Genomic DNA, 12405 nt, shown 5'->3' with positions numbered 1-12405 from the left:
GAAATTTCAGAAATGTACAAAAACTGGGTTACATTTCTTTCCATCCGTGCTATTCGGTTCTACACCACTGATTATTTAAAGCCTGTAAGGTTTCAGGCCATGTCTGTGGTTTCAGACTAGGATATTAAAGGATCAAAAACGAAGAGCTTCAGTAGAAATGTCAGCTTTACCCACAAGAACAAATATCTTAAGTTAATAGCTTCCTAAAGAAAACGTTGCCCTCTAGTGGTTGTTGTAAGATCAACAACCGTGGAAACGAATGGTCACATAAAAAAATAAATAATCGTATGTAGACGTTTTCCATCAAGAAAATAAAAGTCATCTGTCTCTTAAACAAATGAATAAATGAACGATTTAACCAACAAACGATTTAACTAAGATGCTATTGTGCTGCAATGACTCACAATAGTATATAGTATTTCTAATGTAATAATTTCTGACTGATTTTAGATCATATTCCAGTGTAACAACAAAGAAAGTGATAAAGGCAAAGTGCTCCTCATGAATTAAATGTTTTGGTAAAAACATTTAATTTTTTAAAATTATTTGGTAAAAACATTTTACCAAATGTTTTGGTAAAAACATTTAATTATCCAACACTAAACAACAGCATTTTAATTTTGAAAAGGAATGCTTTTTTGTTTCTTTTTTTTACAAAATACACAACTCCTTTTTTAAAAATGATACAGGATATAACAGCAACACTATAATTCAAAGTATTTGAGAGGTGTTGTAAGGACACAACAAACCATTTATTAAAAGGTAAAAACAACTAGAATTGTCATTTTTAGCAATCTTGTTAAAGTAGATGTACAGAATCAGTCAAAGCAAACAAAATAAATGGATATGATTCCATATGCATTTATCAATATCTTCAGGGAATGAATTATACAATAGCTTATACAACTTATAAAGTTGGTTATCTAATTATGTCTGGACAATTTTGCTCCACAAAAATGGGATTTGGAGTCACTCCTTCTGTTGTATAAATAATTTTATAAACGATAAAGTCTGTGTCTGGCATCCAAGTAAACAGACAGAAAAATACGAAGTATGTGTCAAAGCCAAACAAAACAAACAAAAAAATCATAATTGATGGTCTATGGAACACAAAGTTGGTGGATAGTGAAGCTCATTATCAGAGGCAACAGCAATTTAAGGCAAAACAGAAATTAAATTAGTTAAATTCTCCGTTCTCCGTTATTAGCATAATCTTTATCAATTTGTGTTTGGCTCTTCCTACATTTACTGTTTCTTGACTAAGTGTTTTGTAGAGCATTCAGCTTTATATAAAGTTCGAATGTCAGAATTAAAATAATTGAAATTTGAACATCTACAGACACACATGAATATAATATCAAACATAGATTAAAATTTTCAATTATCTGCAATTTAGGAAAATCTAGATTGGTGAGATGTTTGCTGTGGGAATGTCATAATAATAACTAGTAGTTATTATTATGACATTCTAATACAGTTTTGGTACAATTAGTACCAAAACTGGTATTCAACTTCCCAAGCAGAAAATGTAATGTTGCCTCTTCAGCTGCCCACAAAATCAGATGAGTGTTTGAATACTTAATTCATGCCTCTAGTAAATATGGAAATTGCAACCGTAGGTGGAAAATGTAACTTTTTAAGTAGCTTTCATCTTTTTGAGCAGCAAAGCTGCTATTACACTTTCCAACCACACTGGATACACTCATAAAGGTTTGGTTTATTGTATGACTAAGAGGAGGAGAAAGCAGACCTAGTGTTGCAGAGCCTTACCAAGCTTCTAAATATTGTGCATTAATCAGGCTGAATTTAGTGACCCGTGGAAAATCTCCTGCTGCCTTGAATTGATTTAAAATGTCAGACAGCTCATAGAAAGGAGGGTTATGAACACTTTAGCCTGCCCTGAACTTCTGATGAAGTAATTACTTTGGTTTATTAGGATCTCTCTCTACTTCGTATGCAACAAGGTTTTAGGAGTCAGATGACCTAAACCACTTTAACAAGGCGGTAACATAAAGGTGGAAGTGATTCATCTGCGCCGTTTGTGTACCACCTGCTCCCCAGTGTGGGTGTTGACATGACAATCTATGCACCTGCTTTAATAACATTTATAAACTCAGTAAAATTGGTTAATCAAGCCAAAGAGCTGGTAAAAACATGACCGGTGGCTCTGGAAGACAGTGCGGTGTCTTCTTATTGAGTCCATAATTCACCTGTGTGTCCCTGTTGATTTATGCCAGCGAGAGCGGATGTGACTCTGCATGTAGCTGACGACTGTCAGCAAACAAAAGTGTGTGCGCGTGTGCCGTGCCAGTCAGGTGGACCCAGCTGCAAGTATATAAAACAGCTGGGGCCACTGCGCATTCAGAAGTCTTCACCAGAGGACCTGTGTGCAAATCAGAACCACTTCCCACAACAGCATCAGACAGTAATGAAGTGCAGCCATCTCTTCTCCTGGGCCTTTGTACTTGTGGCCTCTGCCACCCTGCTGGCCCACCCTATCACAGAATCGGCTGAGATGCCCTATCCAGGACCAGGTGAGCAAAGGATAATGCCTCTATTATAGCTTTAATGAAAAATAATCCATCAATTAAGACGGGCAATTAGCATTTTCAGTCGTACAATTTAATTTTAAGAGATTAATGACATCACAGTCTTAACCTGGGGCCATAAAATAATTACCTGAGTGCTGCAATGCTCAGCAGTGATTTTTCTGCCAAAGTTCAGCTAGCAGGCAGAAAAATGTGACTGGTTCTGTTAATGCGGTCAATTTTCTGTTGATTAGAAGTGACTTTATGTGCTGCTGTGGATTAGAAAACATTCGGTGTTTGAACATTTTTGATGTTTTTTTAATACATTTTTCAACTACCTGAAATGTATTTATTTATGTCTGACCTCAGCGTCAGTGGAGGATCGCATTATCGTAACGCTGGATGACGAGTCTCTTCCTGAGCAAATGTTTACTCCTCAGGACGGTGCAGCTCTCCGATATTCCACTTTTACATCTGGGGAAGTTAACAGAGACGGTAAGAGACACTTTTAAGAACAAATTTGAAACCATTTTTCTACAATGTTCATCTACTTCAAGTATGGCCTGAAGAGAAACATTGCAAAGACAAGGTGTTAGACAATGGATATCTCGAATATTTCGAATCTCTTGTGTTCTTATCCCTCAGGTGTCAGGACGACAAATCTGGTGCCAAGAGGAGTCAAGAGAGAGGTGTGTGACTTCAAACATTTACATCCTAAAAACGGGAAAGAGAAATGCAAAAAAATCTTAGCCGCAGAACCTTTAAACAATATGTCTCTTGAAAAATTACAATCTAAACTGCATTTTGCACAGATTTTATGACATACCAAGGTAAAATGCGTAATTATGCAGCTGAAGGAAAATGAAAATCATTATGAGAAGATGAAAAGTGTGGAGTGCTTTTATTACTTTCCATTTCTGGAGGTGAGGGTCTGCCAGCATCACACAAATAGGGCAACCCGGTCTTTCTCCCTTGCAAAATAACATTGAATTGATGGTGTAAAGATTTTGATGTGTCGCGGGACAATTAAACGAATGTATTCCCTCACCATGATGCCTCCACCACCATCCTTCACCACAGGGATGATGTGTTAGAGGTGATCAGAAATGTTAGTTTTGATGAGATGTTCAAAGCGCTAGACATTGTAAAACCTAAACCTATGACTCTTGAAAGCAATTGGATTTAATTTAAGGGTATCAGAGGGGCATGCATACAAATGCAACCCATACATTTTCAAATTTTTCTTTGTAAAAAACAACATTTGTAAATCATATACTTTTTCCCATGAACAATTAGCTTGTATTGGTCTATCACATGAAATTTCAGTAAAATTAATTGAAGTTTCTGGTTAATTAACACTTTTGAATACTTTTAAAAGGAACTGACCTGCATTTCTAATTGAAACTGTACACTTTTATATTAAACATGGTACTATACTGTAGATATCTAACTATTATATCTTTTCTTTCAGATCTTATTAGAGAAACAAAATCTTCTGAAACCTTACAGCCGCTTGCTGGGCATCCGTAAGCAGTTAAGGAAGAGAAATGGAAATTCCGAGTGTTTCTGGAAGTACTGCGTCTAAAAACCAAGCTAATTGGATATCTGCCTTACAAGAAGCAGTGCTTAATACTGAGGAAAACATATGCTTGATACACTTTTCAAGGGCAGACAAAGCAAACATCACACTCCATGCATGCATACATTACATGTTTCCAAGGTTCAAACCTTTACTTTCAGTTGATTTACTGTCAGATTTACTTTTAAACTGTGGAAAGTCATGTTAAGATCTGTGTACGTATTCAAAATGATTTGAGATGTAAAAATCAAATGCTACAACGAATAAAAATAAAATAAAAGTGTCAGATATGTCATTTCTCTGCAGTTGTTTTTAACTGAAATGTACTGGTAGGAAAGTGGAAGAATAACAATAAAAGTAAAGGACGAAGCAAAAAGACATGGAAGAATAGGTTCTCAAGTTTTCTTCATTTTCTCCTTTTTTTATTATTTTACAGCAGAAAGAATATAAAGCATTCAGAAAACATCTTCCATATTTTAAGGGCAATTCAAAATGTTTTGCATGGCTTCAGCAGCAGAAATCTCTTTTTTTTAAAAACATATCCATTGAGTCAGTGACGCTTGTACATGCACAATTACAAAAATAAAACTTACAAACAAGAAAAGGGAAGAAAAAGGAGGAAAGCATAACACATTAGGAGAACCGAGAGGAGATGGACATTTTTTCTAAGGGTGGGGAGAGGAGAAAACTCGGGTCACATAACAGGGAAAGACAGAGAGAAAGACAGCTATAGAGGAGAGGAAAAAAGATCTAACACTAGTTCACATGCAAAGTGTCGAGAACCCATGACTTTCTATCAAAGCAGGGCTATTTTTTCTTCTCTTCAGTTTGGAATTGATGAAAACGTGCAATTGGGTAAAGGGTGCCATATAATTGCTGTCAATAAACTACTGAATGCTTGTCTTGCAATACTGGCATTTGCATAAAGAGTAAGTCGACTACACGTGTCCAGTCATTTTTAAACTTTGCTAGGCCTGATAGGGCTCCACAAAATAATTTCTTTATTGCTGTGTCAACACGTGGATCATACTGCTGAACTGGTTTCTGTTCTGTTGCCCTGATGCGCCTACCTTTCTGCGGTTTGGGTGCTTCGGAAAAAGGAAGAGGAGGAAAGGCAGATTCTCAGGTCAATTTGCAGAACATCTTAGAACTGATAAACGCTGTGTGCTAAACAAGTGTGCCTGTCACTCCACCCTCGAGAAATGGCAGTAAAAAACAAGATTTGCAGTTGCAGTTTTCATAGAACTACACCTAATCTTAAATACCCTCTACAGTTTGACACTTAAATAAATTAAAGGCCTAAAGAGTAATGCAGATCTTCATAAAAGTCATTAATCTCCAAGAGCTACATAGGGTTGGAGTCCATTTCAGGGTTCCACCTGTTCAAGGTTAGTAAGACGAAATTTATTGTATTAATTTACTTTAAACATTGTACAATGAAACCTTCAGTTCCATGTGTTTTAACCATTTGTGTTTTCGGGTTTTAGCTTCCTCTGACGTGAAATGCATGTCCTGCTCTGTTTCCTCCTCCCCATTTTGGCACCCTGAGTAAAATACAAAAGGGAGGTCAACCAACGCTAAATGCTTATGTGTCCATCTGTCCTAGAAGTGAGTTTGGTGGTACACTGACTGAGTCTAAATGAACAATAAAAAGCAAAAGAAACATCTAAGAAACTTGTTGCGAAATATAAGTCTGTCCTCATGCTCTGCCATGAAAACATCCGTAGCTACCAAGTGCTGATCATTGGCTTCGTTTGCAGGTTTTGTCTCCCCTACAATCACATTTCTCCCCTCTATGATACACCAAACCAGCTGCTTACTGTTTGCAAACATTATGTCTTAATCAAGTCTATCTGACTACCAGTCCAAAGAAAATAAGCATGCTTTAGGTGCAGCTCAGTCACCCAGTTAACTATTTACCATGCAAGCATTATAAATCCTTCTCCCACTTTTTTCCCCCAAAACATTGCATTGGCTATGCATTCTGACCACAAACCGGAGGATGAGCGCAAGGCAGCAAACCCCGATCGTGGCGTTTCTAAAAAAGTCAAGCTGTTCCAGTAGAAAATGGAAGAGGCAGAAAAATGAAAATAAAGCCGTAACGCGGACAAGCTGGAGCGCTCCACTTCTACTGTGCAGAGGAGTGAGTGTAATGGTGCGATTGTGTGACGTACTCCCTCAAGATCAGGTACACTGAATGCATTCTGCAACAGGTGTTATGAGGACATGAATAGGCACTTTCTACATAAACATTGCAAATAAAGTTTACACATCAGGTGATTTGGAAAACAGCACGACAACAACCAGTTGTTCCAGAACATCAGAGAAATATCTATAGATCCTAATGATGTAAAAAATAAATAAATGAAAATCAAGTTTTTCAGTGGCACTTGGCTGAATTTTCACATGTTTGGATACAGAGTACACTTTCTGGCAGAATAAGAATTAGACAGCAGCCAATAGGCACCTAAAAGGCTCTAATTATTTTCCTAAGCATCCTATGTTGTTTTGATATTGTCCAGTGTGTCACAAGAGAGGCTAGTGCTATAATTTACACATAAATATATTACAGTCATGTTTAGCTTATTGATTTTTCATGGACACGTCTGAGATCATCCAGTGTTTCCTAGAATCACATGAGCATCTTTGACAGTTTATTTTGTAGTTTTTCCAACTCCAGCTTTTGTTTAATACAGCCTTCTCATAAACTTTCACTCGACCTCGTTTAAAAGCCATGTTTGCGTGACGTAAAAAAATTAGACCATGCTGCATATTTCTAAACTTCTCCATCCTCTAATGTAACCCATCTTTTGTAAAATTCAACTGAAAAACAGTTTTGCAACGTTATTGTTAAAAAAAAAACCCCATCATAACCGGGTTTCATGAATGTTTCCACAACCTTAAACTAAGACATTTTCCAGCCACCTTTTGATTTTACTTCAAAACTTTATGCCAGAAGAAATGTTAGGATGTACAAAAATAAAATATTGTTAAACTTTAAATTGCCAAATTTTCAGAATAATTGTGTAAAAACGAGTTTGCTATGAGGGCAGTGATAAGTAACTGAAGAAAATATAGGCAGTAACATCACAAAGGTGGTAGAGTTTGTAAACAGTATGGGTTTCTGTCAAATAAAACATCCAGTCCTGGTTAAAAACTTCCTAAAAATCTTCTGTGAGATTATTCATTTGCGCAAAGAACAAAAATGTAACTTCTGTGCCACAATTCCAAAAGGTTTGCATGGCATAAAAAGAACATTACACGTCCCCAAAAGTATCCCACGGTAAAATATGGGTCTGGCAGCATCATGATGTGGGGTTTCTTTTCTTCAGATAGTTTTGAAACGGCTTAGCCAGAGTCCTGAACTAAACCCAGCAGAAAATATGTGGCTTCATCTGACAAGGACTGTGGAAAAGATAAGTCCATACATTTAGAGATTTGAACACATTTGTCTTTGAAGACAAGATGTTGAACCAAATTTTGATTCAGTTTCATCACTTAAAAAAAAAAAAGTCTTTGTTTTTCAGTTGAATTCTACATAGCTTACAATTCTGATGGGAAGTTTAAAAATTATTTATCATGGCTCTATTTTTTTATTTCACAACACAAAGACCAAGACAACACTGCAGGATACATCTGCCTTTGGCAATCGCTACTGGAAACATTTCTAAAAAAAAAAAAGAAAAAAAAGACACATGCTGTGCAAAAAGGTCAAACTACCGTCGTTTTCATATTACAAATCTCAATCTATGAATCATAAATCAAAGGTTAGTGCATCAGGTTGCACAGCTGAGGTGATGAATTCAGTCTGTTTCAGTGATAAAAACAGCAACACCTGTGTTTGCTTTGTCAGGATCCAAATGGGAAAGGCATCCGTTTACAATCTTTGAGTTCAGACAAGATACCTCTATGATCGTCACATTCCATTTTTACTGACAACAAAAATCAAGCACATATCTGATGTGGTATATTAGGAGATGAACAGAACCCTACGATATATCTGGATGGTGGAAATATAATGAACTTGCACTAAAATGCCCTTCGTTTGAAAATGAGTCCCTTTACAAGTTATGTTTTCTTCAATCCTCAGTCAGTCAGGATGTTATGGTTTTCGTTCCTTTGAGTGTATTTCCCTGTATGATTATCTGTTCTGCAAAAATGGACTTAAATAAATTCTTAAGCTTCATAGCAATCGTATACCTTGGCACCATTGGCAAAAGTTTCTTGGGAGCCCAAACCAAACAGATGATGACAAAAAAATGAAAGTAACTATAGTGGATTTAAGATAATTTTTAAAGACCTCTCCTAACACTAAATACATTATTTTTTTTAACTTTTTCATATGCAATAATATCATGCTTTAGCAAAATGTTTGTCTCCGGAACAATCAAAATAAAGTAAAATACTCTAATAGTGAAATATTTTTAATTTTACAGAGCATAGCCACTACTGCTTTAGTTTTTTCCCCCCTTTTAACTCTGTTCATACTTTTCATGCACTTAGCTCATCTTTATCCCAGATATTTACACTATGTACAAACAATAGAACCATACTTCTTAAGCATTCAAACAAAACTATACAAATATTCTGTTTTTGTCTTGTACCTGTTTTCGACCCATTTTTAATGAATAAAATAATATATTTCTAAAATACAATCCCTGTAAGGGAACATGTTCATTTTCCCCCTACATACTTGCAGCCTTCTTTTATGTACAGAAATCACTCAATTGTCAAAAAATATGGATTTGTCAAACCCCTATTTTGGGACAAGCTTAGGGACCCCACAAAGAATCTCTAAGACGTCAAGGCAATGTATGTGATTTTCCCCTCAGAAGCCTGCAGAGGCTCCGGAGTTCAACTCAAAAGAACAATAACAACCTGCATGACTACAAGAGTTACAACACAAAAAAAATTATAAAAAAATTGACATTTTGCTCCCCTCTGGGAGGGGAACCAAGAAGAAAACAAAATAACTGGGAGAACACGGATATTAGCTTAATTACAGAAATAATAACGGCTCTTATGAAGAGAAATGTAGAAATAAAATGAAAATCAGAAGAAAGACTGAAGAGCTAGACCATAAACACACAAGCAAAGACTTTTTCTGTCTAGAAGTCATGCATTTTTTTTCTTGGTAGGATTTAACAACATATAGCCTGATACAGCTCACCAATACATTGGACATGATGGAAGGAGTACATTGGACGTTATGAAACAAATTCAAGTAATAAAGGGACTATATATATACACAATAAAGCATAGTATCTTTTTAAAAGAACATGTTTTATCCCCAATCTGCTTCAGCATGAATGTTTGGACCCCACTACATTCATTTGTAGCTCCAGCCAGGCGGGCGGACCGGTGGGGTCGAGAAAAGAAGGACTGGAAAGAATACTAAGTTTAAATGGATACTGTTAAATCACCAGCATTGGGTTTAAAGTGGGTGGGGTATGTGTGGGTGTTAAAAAAAGAAAAATCTGTCTTTGAGTGAATTTATTGGTCTTAAAAAATAACCATGAAATACAACGAGAACCCAGAGTGTTTCTGCATGGTCTCCTTGTCCTTTGAGATTTTCTGCAACAGCCCTAACTTTCACCTCTCGAGATCTTCACGTTTGACCGACCGCCTGTCCTCCGTCGTCCCTCATCACTGTCCAAAACCTCTCCATAGCTAAAAAAAGAAATAAAAATAAAAAGCAGTCCATGAAAAAGTGCAAAAGATGCCATGAAGCCAATGTTCTGCACCCGTTGCCCCAGTTCTTTGAGTTCATAATGCTGTTGAAGTCACCAAGTCAGTGGAAAGAATAAACATGTAAAAAAAAAAAAAAAAAAAGCTGTCATACAACGTGATAGCAGTTGAACCATTAACACTGCTCTAGTAGTATTAATAATAGCAGTGCTTGACCCGATGTTTTTTTCTTTGTGTTCTGTTCTCTTGTAAAATGTCTCAGGTACAAACAAAAAAAGAAAAGAGGAGTCAGGAGAGTGATGTCACATCGCAAGGGGGCTCTTCTGAGGGGTCTCATGTGCCCTGGCCCTTTTCAATTCTTTCACCCTGAAACACAGACAGACGACAAATCGTTAATGGAAGAGGAAGTTAGCTGCACAGAAAATGACACACACAACCATAATCGTAACACTATCAAGCAGGACTAAAACATAAAGCTCAGGTCATCAGGAGCTACGTCTTTTCTGGGAAAAGATAAAGAAATTCTTACAGTGTTGCAAAGAAATACACACAATTAGTCATTTACAACAGCTTAAAAAATCATTACTAAGAATTACATAGATTATGAGTTTACATTGAATAAAAAATATCAGCTTGAAACACTCAACAAGTAATAGATTATCTAACTTCATCAGTCGACCAATCTTCCTCAGTCTTAAATTTTTGTAAACATATATTATTTCTCTTTTCATGTTTTCCTGCATTACAAACAGACATGGTATATTTTTTGGGGATTTTATTTGACAGAAAAACACACAGAGTGTCTGTGAACAGCATCTAAATTCAATTTAGATCCGTGACTGATCCATTCAGTCACACTGCTATGCTTGTATCCAAAACATTACTCCGTATCTCCAGCTTTATGTTTAAGCTGGAAGGGAAAGGCTTTCACAGCTTTGTCTACGATAAAGCTTAGAGTTTCCCACCTGAGCTGAAGCTCTTTGCAGTTGCAACAAGCCTTTAGCAATCTCTCTTATTAATGCTGCTGTTTACAGATTGTCTTATAACCTAAATCTGCTTCTAACTTTATCTCTGACCTGTGTGTTGAGATACTAGATCTTTATGATGCTGTTCACTGATGTTCTCTAACAAACCTCTGAGGCCTTCAGGAAAAAACTGGATTCACACAGAGATAAAAATCACACACATCTATTATTAAAGAGCTAAGTGGTGTGTGAGGGCAATTAATTGCACTGGATTTTAATCAGGTGTATCACAGTAATGAGGGGACTGAAAACAAATCTGAATACAATTTTGTGTTTGCTTGTGAACTGTCAGTAAACAATGCATTGTTTCCACTTCAACTTCACAGTTATACGCAACATTGTTCTGAGTGAACAATGTTGACCTTCAGAGTTAAGACTGTAACATGACAGAATGTGTACAAAACTACATACACATACAAATATACATATATGTGTAGTTTTTGATTCAAGGAATGTTTGTGGAGTACAAAGAAATCCCCCAGTATAATTTGATGGAGTTCATCCTGCTTGATTACTATACAGAAAGCAAGCGCTGCAAGATACAGAAGAGGTCACACAGAAACTGGGATCTTGTGTGTGAAATTATTGAATCACAAAATATTGTTTATTCTCTGATCCCAACAAGAGGACTGCTGCCACAACATTATATATAGCAGATGAACCTATTGCTCTAAGATCAGGTTAGCTTTTTTCTTATTAAAGGAAACCTTAAAATACAGCTATTTGTTTTTAAAGTTATGAATCCCACAGAAAATGCTTCACAGAGATTAGTAAGCAGAAATTGAAGGGAGGACGTTTCCCCTCACAGTCTATCGAGTGGCTTGAAATAGAGCATACAGTCAGCCAGCCAGCCAGCCAGCCAGCCAGAGAGACAACTAGAGAAACAGCAGGTTCATAGCATGCCTAAAAGTAGAAGAGCAAGACCCATAGTCGTCACCACTTGACATGCAGCAGGATAAAACAGAGTTAAGAAAAAGCTTCCCGCACTGTATAACTGGGAATTTGCAAAACCACAGAAAGCTAAATGAAAAGAAAAAGAAAAAAGTGCAATTTTCAAGAAGAGAAAGAGAAATAAGGAGAATCAGAAAAGTCTCTGTTAAGTGTTGCAGTGACATTGTCATTCATAAGCGTTTTGTTAGTTAAGGAAGTCTCTGATCTAAATCTGAGCGTCTCAGTTCACCTGTGGCTCCAGCCAGCAGCCTTCATGCAAGCAGGCATCAAGCAACAGTGATGGAAAATGAGAAGGACTGGGAGGGAAGAGAAGAGAACATGAGGAAGGAGAAAAAGGGATAGACCGCCATGGATAAAACTTCAGAAAGAGATACGAGCTTTATTAAAGAGCGACAGTAAAACATAAGAGAGGTCTGGGAAGAGAAACAGATGAAGAAGAGAGACAAAGAGAGAGAGAAAGAAAGAGAGGAAGGGAGTCACGAACTGAGTTGCTGAGGCTGCACTCACCCGCTTGAACAGTCTATGGTCCATCAAGGGGCTTGGCATAAACAGCAAAACAATACCAGACAGCTATTAGCACACAGTAGGCACTGTGAAGGAGGGGCAGGGGCAGCTGGGGGCGGAAGGTGGAGCT

General features: G+C 36.9%; 2 protein-coding genes across 11 annotated transcripts in view; one reads left to right on the top strand and one right to left on the bottom strand.

The window, feature by feature from the left end:
• The first annotated feature begins 1405 nt into the window (after window positions 1–1405).
• LOC114146712 (prepro-urotensin II-beta-like) lies at window positions 1406–4376 on the top strand. Its single transcript, XM_028021012.1, has 4 exons — window positions 1406–2534; window positions 2898–3023; window positions 3174–3217; window positions 4000–4376. Exons 1-4 carry the CDS (start codon window positions 2231–2233, stop codon window positions 4111–4113), a joined length of 588 nt encoding a protein of 195 aa, XP_027876813.1. The 5' UTR covers window positions 1406–2230; the 3' UTR covers window positions 4114–4376.
• A 126-nt stretch (window positions 4377–4502) lies between these two features.
• camta1a (calmodulin binding transcription activator 1a) overlaps window positions 4503–12405 on the bottom strand; it is a 388633-nt gene continuing 380730 nt past the window's right edge. For 8 of the 10 annotated variants that reach the window (XM_028016556.1, XM_028016520.1, XM_028016579.1 and 5 more), the window contains one exon: window positions 4503–10161. In XM_028016556.1, coding sequence (XP_027872357.1) covers window positions 10129–10161 — 33 coding nt within the window. In that variant the 3' untranslated portion in view covers window positions 4503–10128. Of the gene's footprint in view, window positions 10162–12278; window positions 12310–12405 lie in introns of all 10 variants that reach the window. The other 2 variants (XM_028016526.1, XM_028016512.1) reach the window with 1 other exon arrangement.

This window comes from Xiphophorus couchianus, chromosome 1, assembly GCF_001444195.1.
Source record: "Xiphophorus couchianus chromosome 1, X_couchianus-1.0, whole genome shotgun sequence".
Taxonomy (NCBI): domain Eukaryota; kingdom Metazoa; phylum Chordata; class Actinopteri; order Cyprinodontiformes; family Poeciliidae; genus Xiphophorus; species Xiphophorus couchianus.
The sequence above is the reverse complement of the archived record's forward strand: the minus strand, read 5'-3'. Positions and strand labels throughout refer to the sequence as shown.

What these genes read in the sequence shown, in the direction of transcription:
- LOC114146712 (XM_028021012.1), top strand. Translation starts at nt 2,231, where the DNA reads ATGCCAGCGAGAGCGGATGTGACTCTGCATGTAGCTGACGACTGTCAG. An exon ending in GATGCCCTATCCAGGACCAG is followed by an intron (nt 2,535 to 2,897) that starts GTGAGCAAAGGA and finishes GTCTGACCTCAG; the next exon opens with CGTCAGTGGAGGATCGCATT. An exon ending in CAAGAGGAGTCAAGAGAGAG is followed by an intron (nt 3,218 to 3,999) that starts GTGTGTGACTTC and finishes CTTTTCTTTCAG; the next exon opens with ATCTTATTAGAGAAACAAAA.